The sequence below is a fragment of the Heterocephalus glaber genome, unplaced genomic scaffold (genome assembly GCF_053883595.1).
Source record: "Heterocephalus glaber isolate CG9 unplaced genomic scaffold, H.glaber_assembly_v1.0 deba00001523, whole genome shotgun sequence".
NCBI lineage: Eukaryota > Metazoa > Chordata > Mammalia > Rodentia > Bathyergidae > Heterocephalus > Heterocephalus glaber.
The window spans coordinates 21,902,953-21,929,084 of record NW_028258327.1 but is presented as its reverse complement, the minus strand read 5'-3'; the positions used below and the strand labels follow the sequence as shown (position 1 = coordinate 21,929,084).

The 26,132-nt window shown below is 34.4% G+C and overlaps 1 protein-coding gene across 14 annotated transcripts in view; it reads right to left on the bottom strand.

Moving 5' to 3' along the window:
• Snx14 (sorting nexin 14) overlaps nucleotides 1-26,132 on the bottom strand; it is a 74,782-nt gene that overhangs the window by 40,645 nt on the left and 8,005 nt on the right. For 7 of the 14 annotated variants that reach the window (XR_015441552.1, XR_015441550.1, XR_015441551.1 and 4 more), the window contains exons 2-12: nucleotides 24,504-24,624; nucleotides 22,749-22,825; nucleotides 22,581-22,659; nucleotides 19,355-19,398; nucleotides 17,422-17,509; nucleotides 12,487-12,571; nucleotides 9,344-9,500; nucleotides 7,677-7,752; nucleotides 6,907-6,951; nucleotides 6,720-6,800; nucleotides 6,509-6,623 (exon numbers count right to left, since the gene is read on the bottom strand). Coding sequence is in view for 11 of the 14 variants with exons in the window: in XM_087188058.1 (XP_087044184.1) it covers nucleotides 6,509-6,623; nucleotides 6,720-6,800; nucleotides 6,907-6,951; nucleotides 7,677-7,752; nucleotides 9,344-9,500; nucleotides 12,487-12,571; nucleotides 17,422-17,509; nucleotides 19,355-19,398; nucleotides 22,581-22,659; nucleotides 22,749-22,825; nucleotides 24,504-24,624 (968 nt within the window). In the remaining 3 variants the exon portion in view is untranslated. The remainder of the gene's footprint in view (nucleotides 1-6,508; nucleotides 6,624-6,719; nucleotides 6,801-6,906; nucleotides 6,952-7,676; nucleotides 7,753-9,343; nucleotides 9,501-12,486; nucleotides 12,572-17,421; nucleotides 17,510-19,354; nucleotides 19,399-22,580; nucleotides 22,660-22,748; nucleotides 22,826-24,503; nucleotides 24,625-26,132) is intronic. The other 7 variants (XM_087188064.1, XM_087188065.1, XM_087188059.1 and 4 more) reach the window with 4 other exon arrangements.

Below are 26,132 nucleotides of genomic sequence, written 5' to 3'. Positions count from 1 at the left end.
TAATTATAAAAGTCCTACATATACCAATTAGAAAACAAAGATCAAACTAGACTTTTAAAGGAGTTAAACTAAATGCTGATTACAAGAAATAGCAAACATTTTACTCAGACATTAAAAATACAGAGATAGTTATAAAAAAAGAGATGGTGCAGCTCTACTAATACTACACAAATAGACTTCAAAACAGAATTACCAGAGATATAAAGGAGGGGTTTTTTGTTGTTTTTTCTCATTTCTTTTTTTTTTTTGGTACCAGGGATAGAACTCAGGACCTTGGGCTTGCGAAGCTGGGCCGGAACTACTGAGCTAAATCCTCGGCCCATGTTTTTTTTTTTTTTGTACCAGGGATCAAACTCAGGACCTTGTGCTTGCAAGGCAGGCACCGGAACCAATGAGCTAAATCCCCGGCCCTTTTGCTGTTTTTTGAGTCAGGGTCTCTCTATGTAGCCCAGGCTGGCCTCGAACTCATGGCAATCCTCCTGCCTCAGCCTCCCAAGTGCTGGGATTACAGGCATGTGCCACCATGCCCAGCTTAAAGGAGTATTTTATAACAAGATGATGATTTCATCTAGAAGATACAACAGTCTTGGGTCTGTACCTACTAATAAAGTTCAAAATACATAAAAACAAAATTTAAAAAGTTAAAGACAGAAATAGTGAACCAATCAAAAAATAAGCAGAAGGGCTGGGGATTTAGCTCAGTGGTTCTGCCGCCAGCCTCAAAAGCACAAGGTCCCGAGTTTGATCCCCAGTACCAAAAAAAAAAGTCCGGTGTAGTGGTACACTCCTAGTAATCCCAGAAGGTGTGAGGCAGGGGGATCACTGTGAGTTCCAGGCAAGCCTGGGCTACACAGTGAGTTCAAGGCCAGCCTGAACTTCACAGCAACACCCTGTCTCCAAAAAAATTCAAAAATTTTTTTTTAAAAAATCAGAAAGAACAGAATATTTGAACAACATATCAATTTAACCTAACTGACATTTTACAACACTATCCAACACAAAGGAACAGATGTTATCATACACACATGGAACATTCATTGAGACAATCTATACATGAATGAGCCATAAAACAAGTTTCAATAAATTTCAATGGCCTAATATCATATAGAAAAAAAAATCACATAGAATATATTATCTGGTCAGAAAACTATTAGATTAAAAATCAATCACAACTTCTTTATCCAGTTTCCAGTTGATGGGCACTTGGGCTGTTTCCAAGCTTTAGCTATTACAAACTGTGCCGCTATAAACATGGGTGCATATATATCGCTGTGGTATGATGGGGAAGCGTGGAGGGGGGTGAAGGGTCCACAGGTAATGGGGGAGAAAATAATGTACATCATGTACAGGTACAAGCACCCAATGATAAATGTAAACATATTGTATACCTAAAATGTACCAATAAAAAATTTTTTTAAAAAATCAATCACAATAAGATCTCTCATTTTCAAAAATCCTCAAATATTTGTAAATTTAACAATACACTCTAAAATAATTGAAGGGTCAAAGAAAAAGCCACAGGACATTTTTTAATGTTTCAAATTCAATGACCATCAAAAGCACAATCACCAAGAGAGTATGTAAGTATGTATGTATGATGAATGTCATTATATTGTACACCTAAAATGTACCAATAAAAGGATGTAAAAAAACCCACAATTAATCAAGAATTTTGGAATTCAGCAATAGAAATCCACAGGACATTTACAACTTACTGCCTACATGCAAAAGAAGAAAAATGTATAGATTGATCACCTATGCTTTCATGTTAAGAAACTAGAAAAAGTTAAAAACTAAACTCTACCCAGGTGTGGTGGCATACACCTGTAATCCCAGCACTTGGGAGAGTGACATGACTTCCAGGCCAGCCTGGGCCACATAGTGAGATCAAGGCTAGCTTGAACTACATAGTGAGACCCTGTCTCAAAAAACAAATAACAACAACAACAACAACAACAACAACAACAACAATGAAAAAACTAAACTCTAAGTTAGTAAAAGTTAAAAAACTAAAAGAAAAAAATCAATAAATAAAAAATATTAATAAGCCAGGCATGTTGGTCCACAAGGTAATACCACACTTTGGGAGACAAAACAAAAAGATCCTAAGTTTGAACTCAGCCCGGACAACTAACTTAGCAAGACCCTGTTTCAAAATAACATAAAAAATGGGTAGGAGTAGGTCAGTGCAAAGGCACTTGGTTTAATCCTAGTATGGCCCCCCACTGATAAATTCCTAGCAAGCAATACAGATTAAGAAAAAAATCAAATACAAATAAACAATGCAGAGGGGACATTACTCTAGCTCCATAATGGAACACTACGAACAATTTGATCAAGACAATAATATAGCTGAGACATTGGAGCAGACATCTCTGCCCAGTATTAGCAGACTCTGATTAATTGCAACCAAGTCTCAGCATGCTTTGATCTCTCCAAGCAAGATAAAAAGTGTATTCCCCCTTTACATCCCTGTTTGCATATCAGCTATCCCTGTCTGCATATCAAATATTCCTGCCTGCATATCAGCCATCCCCAGATGCTGCCAGCCAGATGCTTCTGGACCTTTCACACTGTGCCACTAGATGTCTTCAAAGCATTCTTTTTCCACCTTCCCATGCTTAGTCAATAAAATACTGGATGTCCTTGCACCCCTTGTCTTCGCTGCCCAGAGCAGCAATGATCAGCCCAAGATCCAGTTCTCTCTAAGTCTCACTTCTTTCTTCACTCTTATCAGCTTGTGTTGTAGTGGATCACAGGATCCACTACTTACAGAAGTCTATGGTAACATTCCCATTCTGGCTCTCTATAAGACACAGTAAAAGCATTCCAGGGCCAGGATTTAGCTCAGTGGCACCACACCTGCCTCTCAAGGACAAGGTCCTGAGTTTGATCCCTGGTACAAAAAAAAAAAAAAAAGCATTCCAAAAAGTGCAGTATCTATTCATGATTTCAAAAAAAAAAAAAAAACACAACAACTCTTCATCAGAAGAGACCTAGAATAGCAAAAGCAATTCTACACAACAAAGGCAAGGCAGGGGGCATCACAATTCCTGACTTCAAATTATACTACAAAGCTACTCTGATAAAAACAGCATGGTACTGGCAAAAAAACACAAAAAACAAACAAAAAACCCACCACCAACAACAACAAATAACCTTGAGGATCAATGGAACAGATTAGAAGATGTACAAACAACATCTTATCTTGGACAAAAGGGCCAAACGCCTTCACTGGAAAAAAATAGCCACTTTAATAAATGGTACTGGAAAAATTGGCTCTCCACATGCCAAAGACTAAAACTAGATACATGTCTCTCACCATGAACTAAACTAAAATCAAAATGGATCAAATATCTAACTATAAAAACAGAAACAATCTGCTGGAAGATAGAATAGGTAGAACTCTTGAAGACATTGGTGTAGACAAAGACTTTATGAACAAAACCCCAATTGCACAGGAATTATCACAAAGAATCAACAACTGGGATTTCATCTCATTAAAAAGCTTTTGCACAGCAAAAGAAACCACCAAAAGAGTGAACAACCCACAGAGTGGGAAAAAGTTTTTGCCAGCTGTTCCTCAGACAAAAGACTAATATCTAATTTAAAGACCCAATCCAAGAATGGGCATCTGAAATGAATAGACACATCTCAGATGAAGAAGTGCAAATGGCAAATAAATACATTAAAAAATGTTCAACATCATTGGTCATTCAAGAAATGCACATTAAAACTACTGAGATTCCATCTCACTCCAGAAAGAATGGCTATTATCAAGAAATCAATCAGTAACAAACACTGGCAGGGTTGTGGGGGAAAAGGAACACTTCTCCACTGCTGGTGGGAGTGTAGACTGGTACAACCACTGTGGAAATCAGTATGGAGATACCTCAAAGAACTAGGACTGGAAGACCCATTTGACCCAGCTAGTCCCCTGCTGGGTATCTTCCCCAAAGAATTAAAAGAATCATACCACAGTGATATATGTGCACCCTTGTTCACAGCAGCACAGTTTGTAATTCCCAAAACTTGGAAGCAGCCCAACTGCCCATTAACTGGAGACTGGACAAAGAAAATGTGGGTTTTTTAAATAAAATAGAGTACTACTTAGCCATAAAAACTAAGAAATTAGGGGCTGGGGATTTAGCTCAGTGGTTCCACTGCCTGCTTTGCAAACACAAGGTCCTGAGTTCGATCCCCAGTACACAAAAAAAAGAGAGAGAGAAATTAGAGACATTTATTGCCAATTTATTGCACATTGAGGAGATACTCTTCAGTGAAGTAAATAGGACACATGTTTAAATACCAAATAGTTTCTCTCATGTGAGAAACTGAAAGTGTAAATAAGGACTAAAAGGTATAACAGATAATGTGAAATAGGAAGAAAAGGGGCAAAGGGGAAGGGGAAGTGGGAGGGATAGGGGAAAGGAAAGAAGGGAATGTAATCAATATGAGAAAATGAAAAAATGGAAACAAAGTCTTTGTAAATACGGAGGGATGGAGGGGTTGAAGTGAGGGCTGGGCAAGGTGAAAAATAAGAACCAAGAGAGATTATGTAAAGGTGCAAATTTCCAATGATGAATGTAACTGTATTGTATACCTAAAATGTACCAATAAAATTAATTTTTAAAAAGTGGGTACTGAAAAACTGAACACCAAATCCCTTATGATGGAAAAAAAGATCCTACACCCTAACTAACATATACCAACACAAAAAAATATTTTAAGCTAGAGCACATATTTACATGTAAATTCAGAAACTATAATAAGCCTAGAGAAAAACATAGGAGTATATCAATTTAGGGAAGGCAAAGACTTATGAAAATCACAGGAAGCATTAAACATAAAATTAAAAATTCATACACTGAATTTTACCAAAAGTTAAGTTCTGCTCAGCAAAAACATTCCAGAAATGAAATGAGAAGCCATAGTATAGAAGAAAATACTTACAATACATATATCTGACAAGACATTCAAATGACTGATAAGCATACTATAGTATACAACATGATTAGTCATTAGAAAAATGCAAATTAAAGCCACAACAAGATATCATCCACTGAAATGGCCAAAATTAAAAAGATAAACACTACCAAATTTTGGTAAAGATGTAGAGCAACCAGAGCTTACACACATTTGTTCGGGAATAATAGTACAACCATTTTGAAAAACAATTCAGCATTTCCTTATAAAATTAAACATATATCTATCCTATGGCCAACAATTCTATGTCTAGTTATTAAATATATGCCCACCAAAAGCCTTCTACAAGAATGTTCATAGCAGCTTTATTCAAAATAGCTCCAAAGTGGAAGAAGTTCATCTCATCTACAAGGCAAACTGGATAAAGGTGTAGTATATACATACAATGGAAAACTACTCAGCAATAAAAAAGAGCAAACTACTGATTTACATAATAACAAAGATGAATAAAAAGCATTATTCTGAATGGATGAAGCAAAGCACAAGAGTACACATTATGTGACTCCATTTACACAAGGAATTGTACAAGCAAAGTAATATTTAGTGAGAGAAATGAAACTAGTAATTGCTTTGGCAAGAGTGGTGGCAAAGATGGATTTGTTGGGAAGTACACTAAAGGAACTTCTAGGCTATGGAAAATGTTCTCTAACCTGATAAAAAGATATAGGTTACAAGGATGTATACATGTGTAAAACTGATCAAATATACATTGAAATTCCATGTTTCACTATGTAAATTATGCCTCAATTTTTAAGTTATATTTTTTAAAGTAATTAAATGCATTAAGAAAATAATACAGTCCATAGTCTCACAAATTCAATATCCACATTAAGAGTTTATATAAAAATAAAACATTTTTGTTTAATTAAAATAATCCTTAACAAAAACTATGACAAATTGCTACCAGTGATTTGAACTACTAATGGGGTCTTTAACATATATACATTATACTGAATTTTTAGTGGCTTTTTCTGCTACTAGGATTTGACTGGCATCAGTTATACATTATTTCCCAATCTGGAAAGAAGTAGACACATGGGAGAAACTCATAGTTGCTCTTAGTGTCAGGTAAAAGGCCGAAAACCAAGACTAGACCAGGCCAAAAACCAAGACCAGACCAGGCCAGCTTTTATTGTAGGGACAATCTGCTGGGCTGTCTCTGAACAAAAGAGAGACAACAGCAATATGGCCAGGACAGGAAGTGTCCTGGCCATATAGGAGTGGGGGTGGGGCTTGTAGGAGCTGAGGTGGAGTTGAGTGAAGTAGTGGCTAGGGACTGGAGGAACCTATGACATTACTAGTTGCTAGGAGGAGAGCAAGTATTAGGTTACTCTTTTGGTGGGAGATGGGGCATGTTGGAAAGAAGGTAGCTATTATATACAGCAGCCACCCTAAATTGGAGGAAAATCTATCACTTAGTGTACCTAGTAAATGAAATCGAGTACACTGTTAGATGGCTACTACAATATCAGATCACTCAGAAGTTGTAGAGATTTTAGTAAAAGACGTGAGTAAGCCTCACCAACAGTCAGGCAAAACTGCAACACGTGCACTGCTCCTTCTTGTTTCAGAAAGTTCATAAAACGAAATAAAAGATCTTGTTGTTCTCTGATTTGCTTCAATTCTAACTTCAGCACCTTGATACAATATGGAAGGAAGAGTAAGTAAAAGCTTTAAAAATGTGTTCTAAAATTGTTTATATAAAAAATAATGATATTGCTAAAAATACTCACAGATGGTTTTTTATTTCTAGGTTCTGCAAATTTCTGCAAGAACGGAACCAAAGGAGAAGGTGGTTCAGTTGCTTTTTCAGGCTTTGAAGAAAGAGAATTATTTGCTTAGTAAAATCCCCACTTGATTTGACACACAGAATCAAAATCCAGTGAAATGTGAAGTGTTTTCTAAATGTTCAATACTCACTGGACTGTCATCTATGAAGATGATAAGCAAATGATTTACAGTGTCCTAGTGGAAAATAATAAACACAGTCAAATAAATTCCATTACCACATTCTGCACAGAATTTTCAGAACTTTATATTATCAAATTCTCTAGAAAAATGCAGAAATAAATGGAGCAGTAGCTAAGGTTCTACACTTACGTATTACTTTTATAAAAGGAGGCAAAGAAAAGCTATTCAATTTTGACATTTCAAATGTTTATAAATTATTCCTGTTTCTTTTAAATACTACTGTATCAAAGATGGAGAACCCTAAGTGGGCAACCATGGATAAACTGGTAAGTAACACACAGATAGAGACATACACACACACAAACACACACACGCACGCACACACCAGACTCTTAGCCTTAAAAGGAAGGAAATTCTAACACATAGTATAACATGGAAGAACCTTGAGGATATTATGTTAAGTGAAATAACCTAAACTCAAAAAAGACAAATACTCTATGAGTCCACTTATATGAGGTGCTGGAGTAGCCAAATTCATAGATAGAAAGTAAAATGGTAGCTGCCAGGGGATAAAGGAAGAAATTAAAAATTATTATTTAACAGGTCTAGAGTTTCAGTTTTGTATGATGAAAAGTTCTGGAGATGGGTGAGAGTGATTGTTATAGAACAATAAGAATTTATTTACTACCACTGAATTGTACCCACAAAAATTTTAAAATAGTTTTCTGTTCAGTGTATTTTACAATTAAAAGAATTTTAAAAAAAGAAAAAAGTCTTACTGGATCAGCTAGAAAATCCAAAGAAGGAAGGAACACAGAACCAGATAGGATCTCTCTCATAAGTAAGGTCAGGGATCTGGGGAAAAAAATTACATATATTTACTAATTTATTTTTGTTCTTAATTTCCAAGTGCATATGAACTACCTAAAAACCCTGTTAAAATGCACACCATAATGCAATCGGTCTGGGATGGGCCCCAACAATCTACATTTAAATCAAACTCACAAGTGATTCCCATGGTACTAAAATGATTCCTCCCTAGAAATATTTGATTTTTGTTTGTTTTTTAAAGACCAAGTCTCACTATGTAACCCAGGCTGGCTTCAAACCTGCTATCCTCCTGCCTCAGCCGCCTGAGTGCTAGGATTACAAGTGTGCATCACCATGCCCTGCTCTGCCTAGAAATATTTAAAATGTTAAAATAAATAAATTTTTAAAATCAAAGTGCTTAATATATTTTAAATTAGTGTCTAAGAATAATATTTTAATAGTATAATGCAATCACCTTATATTTAAATTCGTATTACAAATTAACCTAAAATACAGAATATTTTTTTTTGAGTTTTAACTTTATTTTTTAACATTAATATGTGCACTACAGGAAACAAGAGCACAAGAAGCAAAGAACAAAGTCATTCACAGTCAATAAGCAGCTTAGTTGGATATGTCCTTTAAGGTCCCACATGTACAAATACAACATGCCATTTTCTGTCACAGATTGTACAGTGTGTGTCATGCTTTTCCACACATTATGAAATGTTCAATTCAAAATTCAAATGCTACAAGAGTACTTTTGATAATCAACAGTACACTACAACTTAATCTGTTAGAAAAAAATTGTAATAATGCCTTCTTGGAGACAAAAATTTCACTGAAGACAAAAATGCCAACAGGCCTCTAAGACAGAAGTACTGCCAGAGTTAGAACTGAAATACTGCATTCCCTTAATGCTCAATTTAAAATGAGACATAAAGCAAGAGTACACCAAGCATTTGGATACAGGTTATTTTTTGTTTTTTGTAATACTACAGATTGAACTCAGGGTCTTCCATTAAATGAGTTGTAATAAGAGTCTGTCTATAAGTGTCCATAATGTATATGTTTTTAAAAAGGAACATAGCCTGGCATGATGGTGCATGCCTATAATTGTAGAACTCGGGAGGCTAAGGCAGGAGGATTGCCAAGAGTTCAAGGTCAACCTGAGATACACAGCGAGTTCAAGTCCAGCCTGAACTACAGTCTCAAAAAAAAAAAGAACATAAAAGAAATAAAATGTAATGATCTCAAATAAGAATATCAATTTTATTCATATTTGTCTTCGGTTTCCAAGATCAGGTTTCAAGAAAAAATTCTAAACAATGCAATATATTACAAATACTTAGCATCTAATTTGGCATTTTAAGACCTGATAAACTATTTTCTTTAAATGAAAAACTGTTGAGCCAGGGATTTAGCTCAGTGGTTCTGCCACCTGCCTCACAAGCACAAGGTTCCGAGTTCAATCCCTGGTACGACAAAAAAAAAAAAAAGAAAGAAAAAAGAAAAACTCTTCACATCATAAAATAACACTAAGTTTTATATAATCAAGAATATTATGATCAAGCACAGCAATATACATATAGCACAGTATATAAATTCACTATGATATTTTCTAATCTATTTATACCTGCAGTCTGTCGCTTTAGGAGGCAAAATATAAGGAAAAAGTAATTCAGTGAGCTTCCTTAAATAGTGTAATTCATCTCTTCGACTTCTCAAAGCCACATGAAGCTCTGGACCATATTCTTCTAAAGCAGCTTGCTGTAAAAACTCTGTATTTTTTACTATAATATAAAAAAATTAAACACTGAAACAAGTTGAGACAGTAAATAATTTCAGCATTTCTACTAACAAATAAGAACATCTACTCTAGTCATTCCTTTCTTGGCCCCTCTTTTTAGTATGTATTCCACAGGAAAATTTTTCAGAAACAGTGTATGACAGAAATTCTTCTTTGTGGGAAATGTGTTTATTCTGCAATAAATTGATATTGGACTCTTCACCCCTGGGACAATCAAGAATTTAAACTCAAGGTCTCTACAAAAATTAAATAAGACCAAATGATTTGGGAGGGGTTGGTACTCAGGACTGAACCCAGAGCCCTATCACTGAGCTACATCCCCAGCCCTTTTTATGTTTTATTTTAAGACAGGGTCTTACTAAGTCACTAAATTACTGAAGCTGGGCTCAAACTTGCAATCCTACTGCCTCAGCCTCCCAGAGTGCTGGATTACAGATGTAAGCTACCACATCCACTGGCAAATGATTTCTTTTAGTGGGAAAAACTACAGAACGTGTCTTCTAGCACATAGACTTTTGTTATCAAATTATTATATCTTATTCATCTTCTACAAAAACAATAATTACCCTGCTCAAAAACTTCTAATTGACCTGCTTATACATTAAATTCATCAATAATTTTAAAACAGTTACAGAATTTCTTGGGAAATTCTGCATCTTTAGATATAACATAGACCAGTAAGAAGTCTAAAACTCTAGGAGGCAGAAGTTCATGAACATACAGATTTCTTCATAAATATTAACCGATGATAAAAGTTATATTACTAGAAAGTTTTCTTTTTAAAGAAAAGGCTCCAAAGTAATATTTTCAAACTATTTTTTTTTTTAGGATAGGATCTCTCTACATAGTTCAATCTAGCCTTGAGCTCACTATGTATCCTAGGCTGGCTTTGAACTCATGGTGGTCCTCCTGCCTCAGCCTCCTAAGTACTGTCATTACAGCCATGTGCCACCATGCCCAGCTCAAACTTTAAATACTGGCCAAGCATCTCTACTCCAAAAATTCAAAATATGAAATGCTCCATAATCTGACACTTTTAGGATTTGTTTCCCCCGGTACTGAAACTCAAAGCCTTCTCACTGAACAACATCCCTAGTCCATTTTTTATTTGATAACCCCTCCCTAAATCAGGAGGATCACCATGAATTTGGGGCCTGCCTGGGCTACACAGTAAGTTCAAGACCTGCCTAAATTACTTGGTGAGGCCCTGTCTCAAAAAAAAAAGAACTTTTAGAGATATAGATCAATGGTAGAGTGTTTTGCCTAGCATGTGTGAGGCTCTGGGTTCAATACAAAGCAATGGGAAAGCAAAAATAAAAATTAAATCAAAAGACTAAGTTGAGGCCTGGGATTTAGCTCAGTGGTTTCGCCGCCTGCTGTGCAAGCTCAAGGACCCGAGATCAATCCCCGGTACCAAAAAAAAAAAAAAAATTGCATCAATAAGAAGCAAATCTGGGACTTAGCACAACTTAGTCTTTTTGTTTTGTTTTGTTTTGTTTTGTTTTGTTTGGTACCAGGGACTGAACTCGGGTCCTTGCGCTTGGACAGCAGGCGGCGAAACCACTAAGCTAAATCCCCAGCCCGTTACTGATACAATTATGAACAACTGATACAATTCTTTTGAGCTTCAGGGTCCATATCAGTAAACAGTTATCAAACAATTATTAACATCATATAAAACAAGTAAATAAATGTAGTATTTGATGTAATTAAGCATTCACATATAATATAGATTAAATTATGAGACTGGAATCTATTTAATATGTCAGAAATGAGAAATTTTTACAGTCCTAGGTAATGAGAAATTAAACAGATCAGGAAAAACATTTTTAAAGTGGGTTTGGGGGCTTAATTGAAAAACAGAGCATAGAATAAAATCCATTAATCAGCTGGGCATGGTGGTACATGCCTGTGATCCCAGCACTTAGAAGGCTGAGGCAGGAGGATTGCCACAAATCCAAGGCCAGCCTGGGCTACACAGTGAGTTCAAGGCCAGCCTGAACTATAGTGAAACCCTGTCTCAAAAAACACACACACACACACACAAAAAGAATAAAAATACCCACTAATCACCAGTATTTCAAATGTCTTATCTGTTGGCAGTCTGCAGACCATATACAATCATTATTAAATTTAAATTAAGCCAATGCTTCATATATATTCAACATGTCTTAGAGCCTTGGAAAACATCTATGTACATAGAAAACTTCTATATACTTTCTATTCTCAAGAGGCAGATTAAAAAGAGAATTGAGTAAAGATGAAGAAAGGAGTCTTTTATTTCCTGAATTATGCATATTTATATGGCCGAAGAATTCAGAAAACAATTTCATAAACAAATGAAAAATCAAAAAGTTGAAAACTTTCACAAACCTACCTAGCGACATCATATGTAGAACAGCAGAATCTTTGGATAAAATTAGCCCTTCTAATTCTCTAGTAGTTTAGTTCTATGGATTTGACTGATTACAGAGCTATTAATGAATCTAATTTGTATTTCATGGAGGTTTATAACTGAGGATTATTTTTGACATGAATAGTGGCCAACGCCTTTCTTACAAAGGTTCAACAAAAAAACTTTCAAACTATTCTGTTTCTATTATGTAACATCACTGTCAGAGAAAATAATGTGGGTATTTTATGAAATTTATGAACAAAATCTAAAAAGATGGCTCCATTTACTTTAAGCCTGATATTTTATTTTGCTTTTGGTCTTTCACACAAAATTTTAAATATATTAAAAGTACATTTTCTGGGCTGGAGGTGTAGGTCAGTGGTAGAATGGTTGCTTAGTATGCATAAGGCTCTGGGTTCAATTCCCAATACTGCAAAAATAAGTATTTTCCTACATAAAAAATTTGTACACAATATCTATAATAGCTTTATTTATTTTTTTATTTTGCTACAAAATAGAGGCAATCAAGACGCTCTTTAGTAGGTAAATAAACTGCAGTAGAAAACTGTATTACCTTTCTGTCTGGCTTTAACTATCACTTCTATATGCTTCATTGCTGCTTTTAAGAGTTTCTTGGTTATAATAGATGGGATATCCACCTAGAAAAGTCAATATTAAAATAAAACTTTTAAAAAATTGCCACTAAGTTGCAATGGCAGGGATACTATATGTAAAGTACTGGAACATATTTTAAAATTTAGAGATTAGGAGGAATGTGGGCTTTTCTTGAAATCTACTGAATATAACTCATAATAAAGCAATACACATTTCAAAACTGCTAAGAGTAAATTTTAAGTAAATTTTAACCATAGAAAATGTTAAATATTGGAGGTGATGGATATTGTCAACTTGCTTTAATTATTCCATACAGTATTCATAAATCAGAACATCACTGTATCCCATAAATATATAATTATAAATTATAAATTTACAATAAAAAATTTTAAAACTAGAAGCATTAATAAGAATCTTTCAAAAATATAATTTACAAGCAGTAAGTATTCCGAGATCATACCAACTATAACATCACAGTTTTCTACCACACTATTGAAAATTTTACCTTAATATATCTTAAAAAGCAAAATTTTTCCCACAAAGTATCTTTATTTCTATCTTATTTCTTTACAGTCTTAGTTTTAAATACATTCCAAAAAAAATCACCAGTTACTTGTCTTCCCTATTAGAAATTGGAAATAAATTACGAAAACGTATGTTTATTAGGCTTTAGCAGGTTTATCTTCCACCATAAATTTAACCTGTATTTTTCCCTTATCAAAGTCATGAGGAAAAATTCATATTAAGAAAAAGAGAAAACCACAGGGTGATGAACCTGCTAGGTGTGATGGCTCATAAAGCCCTCGCATTTTGGTGATCTGCTGGTGAAACCCACAGGAGTTTGCTGCACAAGATCAAACACGTTCAATAAATGGGGATATTTTTGCTAGTATGATGCCTCCTTTTTTTTTTTTGGTACCAGAGATCGAACTCAGGACCTTGCGCTTGTGAGGCAGGCGGCAGAACCAATGAGCTAAATCCCCGGCCCTTAACACCTCATTTTAAAATAACATTACTCTTCACTTATCTTTGGTCACCTGGTTCTCAATGATAATAAATTATCGTAGTCTCAATTTATCAAATAACTTTCAAACACTTTATAAAATCTTATCTGAGAATACTCATGAAGATTTCATCTTTAAGTTTCATTTTAAAGTGTTCAGGTCAGAGTCAAAAACTAATGCATTTGTCACTAAATTTTGATATAAAAAATATAGACCTTAAATGATGCTTTGTTTTTGATATGGTCAAACTTCCAAATTACCTTACTGAACAAGGATATGAAAGATAGATCATAATAGTATTAAGACGACCATTTACTACCTCTGATACTGACATAATTATATATAAAATTGATATGATGAATGACCCACTCATCCCCCAAGACAGATGCAGATAAAATGAGAACAAGGAATATATAACACAGTAACTCAGAATGGAAGAAAATATTGGCAAATTGTATTTCTGGTAAAAGACATGTTATCTAAAATAAAGAATTTTTAAAGATCAATAACTGAAAGACAGCCCAGCAAAATATGGCCAAAGGATTTGAAAAGAGATTTCTCCAAAGAAGATATATATGATATATGTGAAAGGATGTGAAAAAATGCTCAACATAAAATGGTACCAGGTAACTGAAAATCAGTCACAAAGGGATACCACTTACATTCAATAAGATGGCTAGAATTAAAGGAAACAGAGAGAAAGAGAGAGGGAGAGGCGGGGGGGCAGGATATGCAAGAGCATGAGCAGACAGTCAGAGGGGAACTCATTCTGGCAATGATGTGGAAAAACTGGAACCTTCATACATGGCTGAAAGGGATGTAAATGGTGCAGTCACTTTGGAAAACACAGTGGCAGTTCCTCAAAGTATTAAATATACAGTTACTATTTGACTTAGCAACTATACTTCTAAGCATATATCCAAGATAAAGGAAAACATGTACCCATCAAAAAAAAAAACTTTGTACACAAATGCTCATACGTTACAAATAGCCCAAAGGTGGAAATAATCCAATGTCCATCAATTTAAGAATGGGTAGATAAACAAATTATGGTATATCCACACAAGAGAATATTATTTGGCCATTAAAAATGAAATGCTAATATATGCCACAACACGAAAACATAGATTAAAAACATGGAGAACATTATGGTAAATGAAAGAAACCAGTCACAAAAGGCCACATGTTGTATGATTCCATTTTTATGAAATGTCCAGAATAGACAAATCCATAGAGACAGAAAGTAGAATTGTGGCCAGGAATTTAGCTCAGTGGTTCCACAGCCTGCCTCACAGGCACAAGGTCCTGAGTTCGATTCCCAGTACAAAATAAAATAAATAAATACAAGTTTTGTTTTGTTGTTTTTTAAAAAAAGATAATAGAATTGTGGATGGCTAGGGCTGAGAAAGTAGAATTATAAATGGCTAGGGGTGAGATAGGAGTGGTGAAGTTTATGGTGAAAGAGTATAAAGTCTCTGAGTTATAAAAATGTGCTACAATTGATTGTGGTGATTATCTACATAGCTCTGTGATGTTTGTGGTGATGTCTGCATAGCTGTGTGACGTGAATATGCTAAAAACCACTAAAATATATACTTTAAATTGGTTAATTGATACATATCTCTTAAAAATAGATTCTTAGGAGGTAAATGCCTCACTTACACATTTTCATATTCCCATAAAGAAACTCAGGGACCAAATATTGCATTTAACTAAAATGAATGATGTTTTAGGCTACAGTATGGCTCAATACTATTTTATACCTAAGTTCAAAGTTTAGCTCTTCTGTATCTAACTAAATAAAATTACTGTAAAGCTCTTATCAAACAATATGTAATAACATATCAAATAACGTTATCAACTAAATGTTAATACTTCAAATATGAGGTGCTATTATTTTAGAATCCACTAGGCTATCTCAAAGACTAACATAGAATTGTTCTATTAACTAATGCCTATTAACTAATTTATTACGAAGAACACAATTTATCTTAAATCATTACTTCCATGTCTACATCAACCATATTGATATTACTTATTATTTATTGCACTTAGTGTATCATGAAACAATTGCCCCAGAAAGTTTTTTAAAACATCAACTTTTATCAAAAATCATAAATACATAATGCAAACTAAAAATAAAACATGGCAAACAGAAAGAAGTACAAAGTCAGCATCCAAATTCAGAACCCAGGGCTGGGGATTTAACTCAGTGGTTCTGCTGCCTGCCTCACAAGCACAAGGTTCTGAGTTTGATCCCCATACCAAAAAAAAAAAAAAAATTCAGAATCCAAATTCAGCAAGAGCTCACCATTATTGTAACACAATAAATGTTAACAATTTTAAGGACATATATATATGTCCTTAAATATTAACAAGTTTAATATGTCTGAGCTTTATTTTCAAAGTGAAAAACACCACACATAATATTTTTGTCTCTTCCACTTAATAAATATTTTCCCATGTAAACAAGCATTATTCTACCAAATGATTTTTCACAATTTTGTAGAATTCTAAGTTAGGATGCATTATTACATTTACCCAACTAATAATCCAATCACCAGATAGCAGTTTTCCTTATTACAAATTATGCTGCAATAAAACTTTGAGTTTTATACACATATTTGAATTACTTTACATTTGTTTAAATTTTTTTATTATTTCCTTAAAATATTTTATAAAAATGGAATTGAATTTGGTAGTATAAGAATTTTAAGTCTCTTTCTTTTTAAACTGGAGACTAAACCTGGGGAGTGCTGAGCTACTCCTGTTTTCATTTATCAATAAATAAATTTATTATGAAACAGGGTCTCACTAAGTCATTAAATTGCCCAGGCTGGGCTCAAACTTACGATCTTCCTGCCTCAGCTTCCCACCTACTTCGGGCACAGTGATGCATGTCTACAATTCCAGCACTTGGGAGATCAAGGCAGGTGAATCACTGTGAGTTTGAGCCCAGCCTAATGTACATGGCAAGCTCAAGGCCAGTCTGAACTACAAAGCAAGGGCCTGTCTCAAAAATGCAAAAAACAAAGAAACTGGATCAGGGATTTAGCTCAGTGGCAGCCTGTGCCTGCCTCACCTGCCTCATAAGCGCAAGGTCCTGAGTTTGATCTCCACTACCAAAACAAACAAACAGCTAGGATGACAAGCATGCACCATCACACCCAGGAACATCTTTTAAGTATATTTAAGTACATTAAAGATTGCCAAGTATAAGATACCAATTTGGATTTGCACTTCTTTTGCTATTTCCTCTAATTATCATTACTAGATATGAACATTCTTTTTTATCTTTCCCTATCTAATAGGTAAAAGAATAATATCTCTTAACAACTTTTATCTAACGTAAGAGAATATATTTTCAATTGTTCATTGGCTATTTCATATTTTTCTTTTGTGAACTGGATGAATATACTGTTCATTTCTCAAACGGATACAGAAACATTTAACATGAATAATCTTTAACTCATTAATTAATGGCAAGCATGTATCAATTCACTGTCAATATGCTCAGTCCTACTGCACTGACAAAGCAGTAGATAAATATATGTCTAGAAGCAGCACACTACAATATAAAGGAAAAGATACAAACATATACAAAATGTAACTCAAAATTTTAAAAGCGGATTACAACTGCCAGTTAATCAATAAATTCATCTAAATGAAACATGACTTTTTTCTAAAGTCTCCATTTCTCATTTTGATAAACCAATATAAATAAGTACTAAAGAAAGCAAAACTGATTAATAGGTCAAAAGTGATTCATGAATTTTTAATTTTAAAAAAGTAAAAACAAATATATGCAGTATAGGAAAAAATAAGACTTAAAATCATCTTTCATAATAAAACAGCCTGAAATCTCCAAACTTCTCATTATAAATATATACCTTGTGAATCCTTCGTATTAAAACAGATGCAAAAAACCGTAATGTTATTCTCAGTTCATCAACAAAGGACTCATCATCCGTAACATCCCTTCAAATGAGGAGAAAAACACTCAGAAGTTTAGAGATACACAGTTTCACCTTCTTGAAAACAAGAAAAGAATTTTTTCTTTTTTCCATTCACTTATGCTATTTTTAAATTCATAAATAATGCATTCCATTGCAGACTAGAATTACTGTATAAAAGAGAAACATCTCTCATAATTCTAGTACCAGAACATAAATCATTAAGTAAATTGTAGCATATATTATCTTGCAAGCATATGTATGCAAACAGTCATTTTTACAACTAAGTTTATTTTCCAACCATCATCAAAGAAATCTCAAACAAACAATAATTTTGGAGAAACAATAAAATACAAAATTTTAAGTTAGCTCGAAATATTTGAAATAATATAATTCTAAAAGTAAATATGTATGTAAGTGTTTGTGAGTGTGGGTATAAGCACGCTCCTTTTGAAAAAGAAAATGAACGAAACTCAAACATTTTTAAACCAAAATTTTTACAAACTTCATCTGAGGAGGTACTTTGCATTTCCCTGAAGAATTAGCTTATCTCCCTAATCAAGCCCAAGAAAAAAAAAGATACGTGTAGTGGCAACATCCTGAACTTGAAGACAGGCCAAACCACTAAGTTTCTTGTCAGAATAAAGACAATTGTATCAACCATGCTTCCCAAGAAAGCAGACTGCATTAATAACTAGATCAAGGGCTGGGATTAACTCAGTGGCACCGTGCCTGTCTGGCAAACCCAAAGTCCAGAGTTTGATCCTCAGTTCCAGGAAAAAACAAAACAAAAAAAACCCAACTAGATCGAAGAGAAATTATGTAACTTACCTCTTAGAAATATAACCTGATTTTGTACCTAAATAATCATAATTCAGTAGTGAGGTGAAATAAGGGTATCTTTAGAAAAGGACTCATTTTACAAAAGGCTTCACCATTAGCTTGCCTTAAATTACAAATGCAAGACATATTTAGACTTATTTTAGAAAAAAAGTATTAACTTTACAATCTATTGAAATTACCATTTATTTATTTATTTATTCATTTATTTATTTAGAGACAGCATCTAGTCCAGGTTTATCTTGAACTCTGCTGCTCAGGCTGGCCTTGAACTCATGGTGATCCTCCTGCCTCCCCCGCCAAAGTGCTGGCATTACAGGCACACACCACTAAACCCAAGTGAAATTATTTTTCAATTTAATGAAACATCTAAATATAGATATTCCTCTCAAAAGCACAATTATTTCAAATGTAAAAACTGTATAAAATTATTAAACCAATACATTTATAAATGATAAATTCTACAAATCAGCAGGTATGGTGGTACATGCCTGTAATCCCAGCATTCTAGGAGTCTAAGGCAAGAGGTTCACATGTTCAAACCTAAGTCTAGGCAACTTAACAAGACCCTGTGTCAAAAAAAAAAAGGATTACCAGAGGGGGGAAAACAAGTTCAAGTTAGTGTTCTTTCGAAAAGCAGGCTAGGTGTCTTCTCTTTACTATCACTAAGTTATTGGTTAACTCTCTACATCACACTGCCTACATCAATGATTCCCAACTAGAGCAATTATGCCTTCTAGGTAATACTCTGTAATCTCTGAGGATGTTTTTTGGTAGTCAGAACAGGGATGAGGAAAAGGAAGGAAGCATAACTTCTAGCATAACTTACATAACTTCTAGCAAAACTTCTAGCATAAATGTAAAGAGGCTGGGAGTGCTGCTTAAGGTCCTATAATGCACAACACAGCCCCGCACAACAAAGACTTGGCCTAAAATGTTGACAAATCCTCACTTATTCTGAAAACACATCATGAGCACACTTATGGTATTAATTGTGTTAAAGAAAAAAGATCGCAGAGGAAGAACATACCTGTACCATGGATAAACAAAGTTTTCCAACACTAATTCAAGAACCTGAATAAAAATCATTTTTAAAGAAAAATAAAATTAATTCTGGAAAAATAAACAGTACTACTTAGTAATATATAGTATTACCAAAAAAATTTTATTATCCCAAATATTGACAGTAATATCATACTTTTTTCATAACAAAATGCATATTCCAACTTTACATAGTTTTGAAGATCAAAAAGAACACATGAAAAAATACCAGGAAAAACATAAAACTCCATAAAAAGGAACAATTTCTTTTAGAATGACACATATTTATTTCTAAATATTCTCATAATCAAATAAAAACACAAATAAATTATTTCTGATTCTAAAGCTTTAATGAAGCAAAAAAATTCTATGGATAAAAGAAAATAATTGGTTGATTTTTTTGCATTCTTTTTTTTTTGTTTTTGTTCTTCTGGGTTGTTTTTTTTTTTTGGTACCAGGGATTGAATTCAGGATCTTGTGCTTGCAAGGCAGGCGGCAGGACCATTGAGCTAAATGCCCAGCCCGATTCTTTCCATTCTTAAGTTTCTCTGTAAGTCAGAATTCTTAGGAAAAAAATGAAGAAACAGACTTCTCCAAGGTGTAAAAATTAGATGTCCCTGGTCAGCTTTGAAGGAAAAACTGCAACTGGAAGGGAACATGAAATTCTAGGGTACCAGGAATGTTCTATTTCATGATCCGCACGCTAATTACATGAAAAATTAAGCTATACATTTAAAATCAGTATATAAGTTAAATGTGAAAATGTAACAACAAAGGAAAACAACCCCTATGTGTTTTTAAAAAGCAACAGGGGGCCAGGGATTTAGCTCAGTGGTTCCGTCACCTGGCTCACAAGCCCAAGGTCCTGAGTTCGATCCCTGGTACCAAAAAAAGCGCAACAGGTAATGCATGCCTGTAATCCCAACATTTGAGAAGCTGAGGCAAGAGGATCACCATGAGTTGAAGGTCAGCCTGGGCTACACAGTGAGTTCAAGGCCAGCCTGAACTACAGGCAAGACCCTCTCTCAAAAAACAAAAGCAACAGGGCCAAGCATGGTGGTACACACCTATAATTCCTACATTCTGGAGGCTGAGGTGAGGCAGGATGATCACTGAAAATTAGTGGCCCACCTGGGCTACAGAGTGAGTTCAAGACTAACTTGAACTACAGAGTGAGACCCTGCCTCAAAAAAAATTTTTTTTAAAAGGAAGAGAATGAAACAATGTATCTTACCAATATGTTTGCCAAACTTAAGCTTTATCTTGTAGCAGTAATAAAAGTTGTAGATTTTCTAATTAAATACTAAAGAAGCAATAATTTGGGTTTTTAATACAAAAATTAAGAATTTTATTTCTTGGGAAAAGAAAACACATTAGACAAACATTAGACACATTAGACAAACACATTAAAACAATTAATAGGATACTGAAACTGGAAAGTTCTTAACATTTGGTTTTCCTTTATACCCTGCATCCAATCAATCAACAACTCACTAGTTTTACATGCTAAGCCACTCTCTTCTACAGCACCACTGTTCATGTCATCATCTCATCACTCGTGTTGCCACAATATCCTCTAAATTAATCTCCCTGCTTCCAAACATGCTCTCCTCCAACCTCCAAAGAGGTGGCAAAGTGATCTAAAAATATTTATTATTTCATTCCTTTCCTATTGCCTTTTTTTGACACAGAGTCTGTTTCTTTCCTCTCAAGAGCTCTACCATCCTGAAATACACTTTCCCAGTCTCAGACTGGCAAATGTAGTCATCCTTCTCTGATATATATGTACATTATATATATATATGACATCTCAATTTGGACTAGCACATTTCAATTTTTCACTAATGGCCACATGTGCCCAGACCATGTGTCTACCATACTAGACAGTATTATCTTAAATCAGCAAACCTTGGAGATGAAAAGGGCCTTGGAAAATGAATGAAGAAGAAAAATGCCAAGCATTAATGGCATTATATGTAGCTTACCTTTAGTCAAATAAGGATAAAGGACACTTAGGCAGGATTCAGATGCCAAATACAGCTCTTCAACTACTTAGCATTCAGTTTAATTTAACACATATCTATCGGCTACCAATAATACATGTGACCCTAAACTTGATGCTGGGAACAAATGAGACCCCCATTCCCTACCTCTAAGAATCTGAGGGTTCCTCAGTTCACGAAAAAGACAAGTCTCTAGAACAAATAACTAACACACGTATGTTACCAAAAAAAAGAATATACAAAATGTGACTACAGCAAAGATCAGAGAACAAATGTTCTATTCCTATTATTATGCAGAAATAGTGAAAATTACCCCATTCTTTGTTCTATCTTCAGTTAGTGTCAAAACTGGGGTCATAATTCAGTAAGAAATACAATGCTTCTTTGGGAATTAAAAAGCGGTTATTTCTTCCTGCCTATCATAAAGATATGTATTACAGTATTTATAGGAAGTAAGCAGTAACCAGGTAAAAATGCTTATTTAAATCTGGGATCCAAGGTTAATCAGGAATAGCTTACTATTCAAGCTACTTATTTTGCAAAAGTCAACTACCTAGCTCAGAACTTATTAGGTGGCATTGAGATACTCCATGATTAAATTTTTTAATAAAACTATCTAGAAAAATTTTTCATAGGTATTTAACATTTTTTTGTTTGCATATACAGTCATGCACCAAATGACATTTCCATCATGATGGACATCAAAATAGTGGTCCCAAAAGATTATAAAAGACCTGAAAAATTCCTATCACCTTTTGCGGTCGTAGCTGCTATAGTACAATGCAATGTTCACATGTTTATTGTGATGCTAGTATAAACAAACCTACTAACCTGCCAGTCATAAAATAGTACAGCACATACAATCATACATACTATATTAATACATGATAATAATAAGTGACAATTATTATTGGTTTATATATTTACTATACTTTTTGTTACTTTAGATAAATACTGAAACAGTCTACTCATAAAAAAAAAAAAACCCACTTTACTACAAAACAGTTTGCCGCATCAGGCTGGCAGCAGCCGCACAGAGCTCATATTTACCACAGCTCTTGACGACAACGTGAGTCCATTTCCACTGAACTATCAAGTAATCCTGTGATGTTCTCACATGAATGAAACTACTTACCAATGCAATTTTCAGAACATATCCCCATAATTAAATAACACATGACTCTATTTGGCAATATTAATTAAACCAGTCACCTCTGAGAGAGATGTATCAACCTTCGAAGAAATTTTTAGGTCTATCCATGGCTGGTAGTTTTCAAGAAGTAACGATGGCCTTAAAAAAAAGACACACACATACAATTAAATAACTTGTAATACAAAATGTAACTAGAAAGATCAACAAATAAGAAATGCTTAACTTACCTATGTCGTTTACATTTCACTTTACCACAAACAGCACAGCTATGACCTTGAGGAAATAATTCTTGAAGTCCCAACTGCTAAAAAACAGGAGGGAGGGAGAGGGAGGGAGGGAGAGAGAGAAATTTGTCATAACTTTACATATTATCTTTGCCACAAAGAATCAACTTTTCAGGGCCAGGGATTTAGATCAGTGGTTCCTCCGCCTGCCTTGCAAGCACAAGGTCCCAAGTTTGATCCCCAGTACCAAAAAAAAAGAGTCAACTTTTCAAAAGTTTTTTCACTTTAATAGAAATTCATTCCAGGTGTGGTGCCACATGCCTGCAATTCCAGCACTTGGGAAGCTGAAGCTGGAGTACAGAGTTCAAGGTCAGCCAGGGCTACATAAAGTTCAAGGCCAGTCTGAACTATATAATAAAGACCTCACCTCTCAAAACAAAACAAAACAAAAAAAAGAAATCCAGAGGATATTTTTTGGTCTGCTCTAACAATGAAATCATTCTTTATAATAAATAATACTTGCTAAACTACGATTCTAACAGAGAAAAAAACCACTTGATGATTTTACAATACCTAAGCGATTTCCAAGCTCGATTAAAGTCACGTTATGAGTACTTATAAACTGAATGAGAGACTCTACTACAAACACAATAAGAAAAAATGATCTTCTATTTCTCCAAAACTTTGAATGAGGAAGAAGATACATAACTAGCAAGATTCCCTGCATACTGTCAGTTGTGTTTCTTATGAGTAGAAATACTAACAAACCTGAGACAAGGGACTGGAGCAACTTAGTCAAGTAAGATGTCAAGACATTCCACTTAGTGGTAGGGACAGAACTAGAACACTTGCCTAGGATGAGTGAGGCCCTCAGCACAAAAAAAGAAAAAAAGAAAAAGAGAGATCACACAAAGTCCTGATTTATGACCAAAACCTTGCCTTTTGACAATTCCATATACTACTACCTTTATTAAATTTCAGAAATACAAATTATTTTGGTTACATAAATTGGCTAATTATTTCTGTTTCTATGGTACACAGAGATATTTAAGAAATTAACAGAGTGTAGCTGAGTGATAGGGTGCTTGCCTTACCTGTGCAAGGCCCTAGGTTCAATCCCTAGCACCATAAAAAAGACAACACAGAGTTAAATTATTTAATCCAGAATTCCTTAACTGTGTGGAATGCCTCAGAATCACCTACAAAGGTCTTAACTATTAATTACAAGGCTTTAACCTAGAACTATTCCATCAAAATCTGGTGGCAGGGACCAAGAATTTGTTTTGTTTTGTTGTGGTACTGAGGATTGAACCCAAGGCATTTGCCCTGAGCTAAATCCCCAGCCCATTTTTTATAGTGATGCAGGGTCGCTCTGAGCCTCTATATTTCTGAAGACTCAATAGGCGATTCTACTGTACAACTAGGCTTGGGAATCTGTTTTAACTTACTGTCTGAACAGTGAATATATAGTCAGAGGACTCTCTAAAATGATAGATTCCCAAGTCCCTGACAAGTTTATATTTTCTTTTTATAGCTCCTTCTATAACTGTAGTCCTGAAAAAGAGGGCAAGAATGTGATGGAATACATATTCACACAAATAAATTTCATTTTGAAAAGTTTCTGAGGGACTTTATGTCTTCTATTAATAAATAACAGTAAACAGACTTTTAAAAATCATTGCTTTAATATGCTTTCATGGTAAATATTAAAAAGCATAGGGTCACACATACTAACTTAAAAGAAAAACACAATTTTACCTTGGGTTTGTATTTTATTGTGAAGAATATATTTGGTAAGAGAGAATCAGGTCCTAATGAGCAGTAGAATGTAACAACTCCAGCAACAAATGACCAAAATATCATCAAAACATGAAGATACCTTAGAAATAAATAAAAATAATAATTAGAACCAAAGAAAATGCATAACACTAAATCATCCCTGTTTTGATTTAGTAGGCATTCATTAAGCACCTACCAATCAGATGCAATTTTTCCAATTATGATTCATTTTCTGTAATGTTTTATTAAATATAATCATGAAATATATGTCAGCAAATACGCAATTTCATTTAAAGTATAAATATAAATTCTCAACATTTCATAATTTAGTACCTATGCTGTCATGCTTTAACTACTCCATACTACATTCTCTCAAAATACCTTTAATGATATGCATTATAGTCACACTCCAACAAAATTCTGACTATATATCAGCAAAAACAAATTTTTTTTGCACAAAGTACCTACTTTGTACTAGACAATGCCAGCTTGGACTACATAGTGAGTTCAAAGAATAAGAAAAAGGTTTTGGTAAAAATCTGATCTCATATATATATATGTATATATATTTGTTTTTGTTTTGTTTTTTTGAGACAAGGTTTTTGATATGTAGTTAAGGTTGGCCTTGAACTCACTAAGTAGCCAAGGCTGGACTTGAACTCAAGATCCTCCAGCCTCAGACTCCCTGGGATTACAAGTGTGTACCACACCTGGCTTTCACAAATACTCATAAGAGAAAAGGAGATAAAATAGAAAATACAAACAAATAAAAATAATACTGAATAACATCCTAAAGAAGACAGGAAAAGAGTTGGGATTCAGAACCTAAATGGAAGAAATAAAAGGGAAAAATGCCTCTTCCCTGACATCACAGAACAGATAGATCAGGATGCAGTTACATTGATAGATTTGAGAACAGATCTTTTATGAAAACAGGAGATGTTGAGAGTAAAGGGCAAAGAAAGCATGATCATAAGTTCTACAAGAACGGGAAAGTTCTGAAATAGCTGCTGGTGAGAAGAGGGTTATCCTCAGTAACTGCTGAGCAGTACTGAAGCTGAAAAGTGAATTTTCAGTTGTGGAATTTTCTCCAGCAGCATTGAGTTTTCACAAACAGAATCACCGATTCAATTCTGGCTTTTCTCAGATAAGTAGCAAGGAAGGGAGTTAAGGATACCGTAGAATGAATAAAGCAGTCAATCATGAAATCTAAGCTAGAATGACTCCAAATTTTGTAGGAGAGTAGCTGACAACCAAAGAGGGACAACAGATAGGAAAAAAAGCAGAGGAATCAGGAGGAAATTGAGATGTCAAGCACAGCAGCAGAGAGATCATGTCTCAAAATAAAAAAATTTTAAAAGGGCTGGGGATGTAGCTCAGAGTGAAGACCCTAGGTTCAACCCCCAGTATCATACATACATACAACATACACACATACCAGGTACAGTTGCAGGTACAGTGTAACTGGTACAGTGTGACTGACTGAGGGAAGTAGACGGTAGTCAGCAAGTGGGATATTTGATTCTTAAGACTTCAGAGGTGAAGCAATTTTTAGTGATAACAAATGATTATGACAATACAAGTGGGAAGCTGAAGAGGAATCACCTA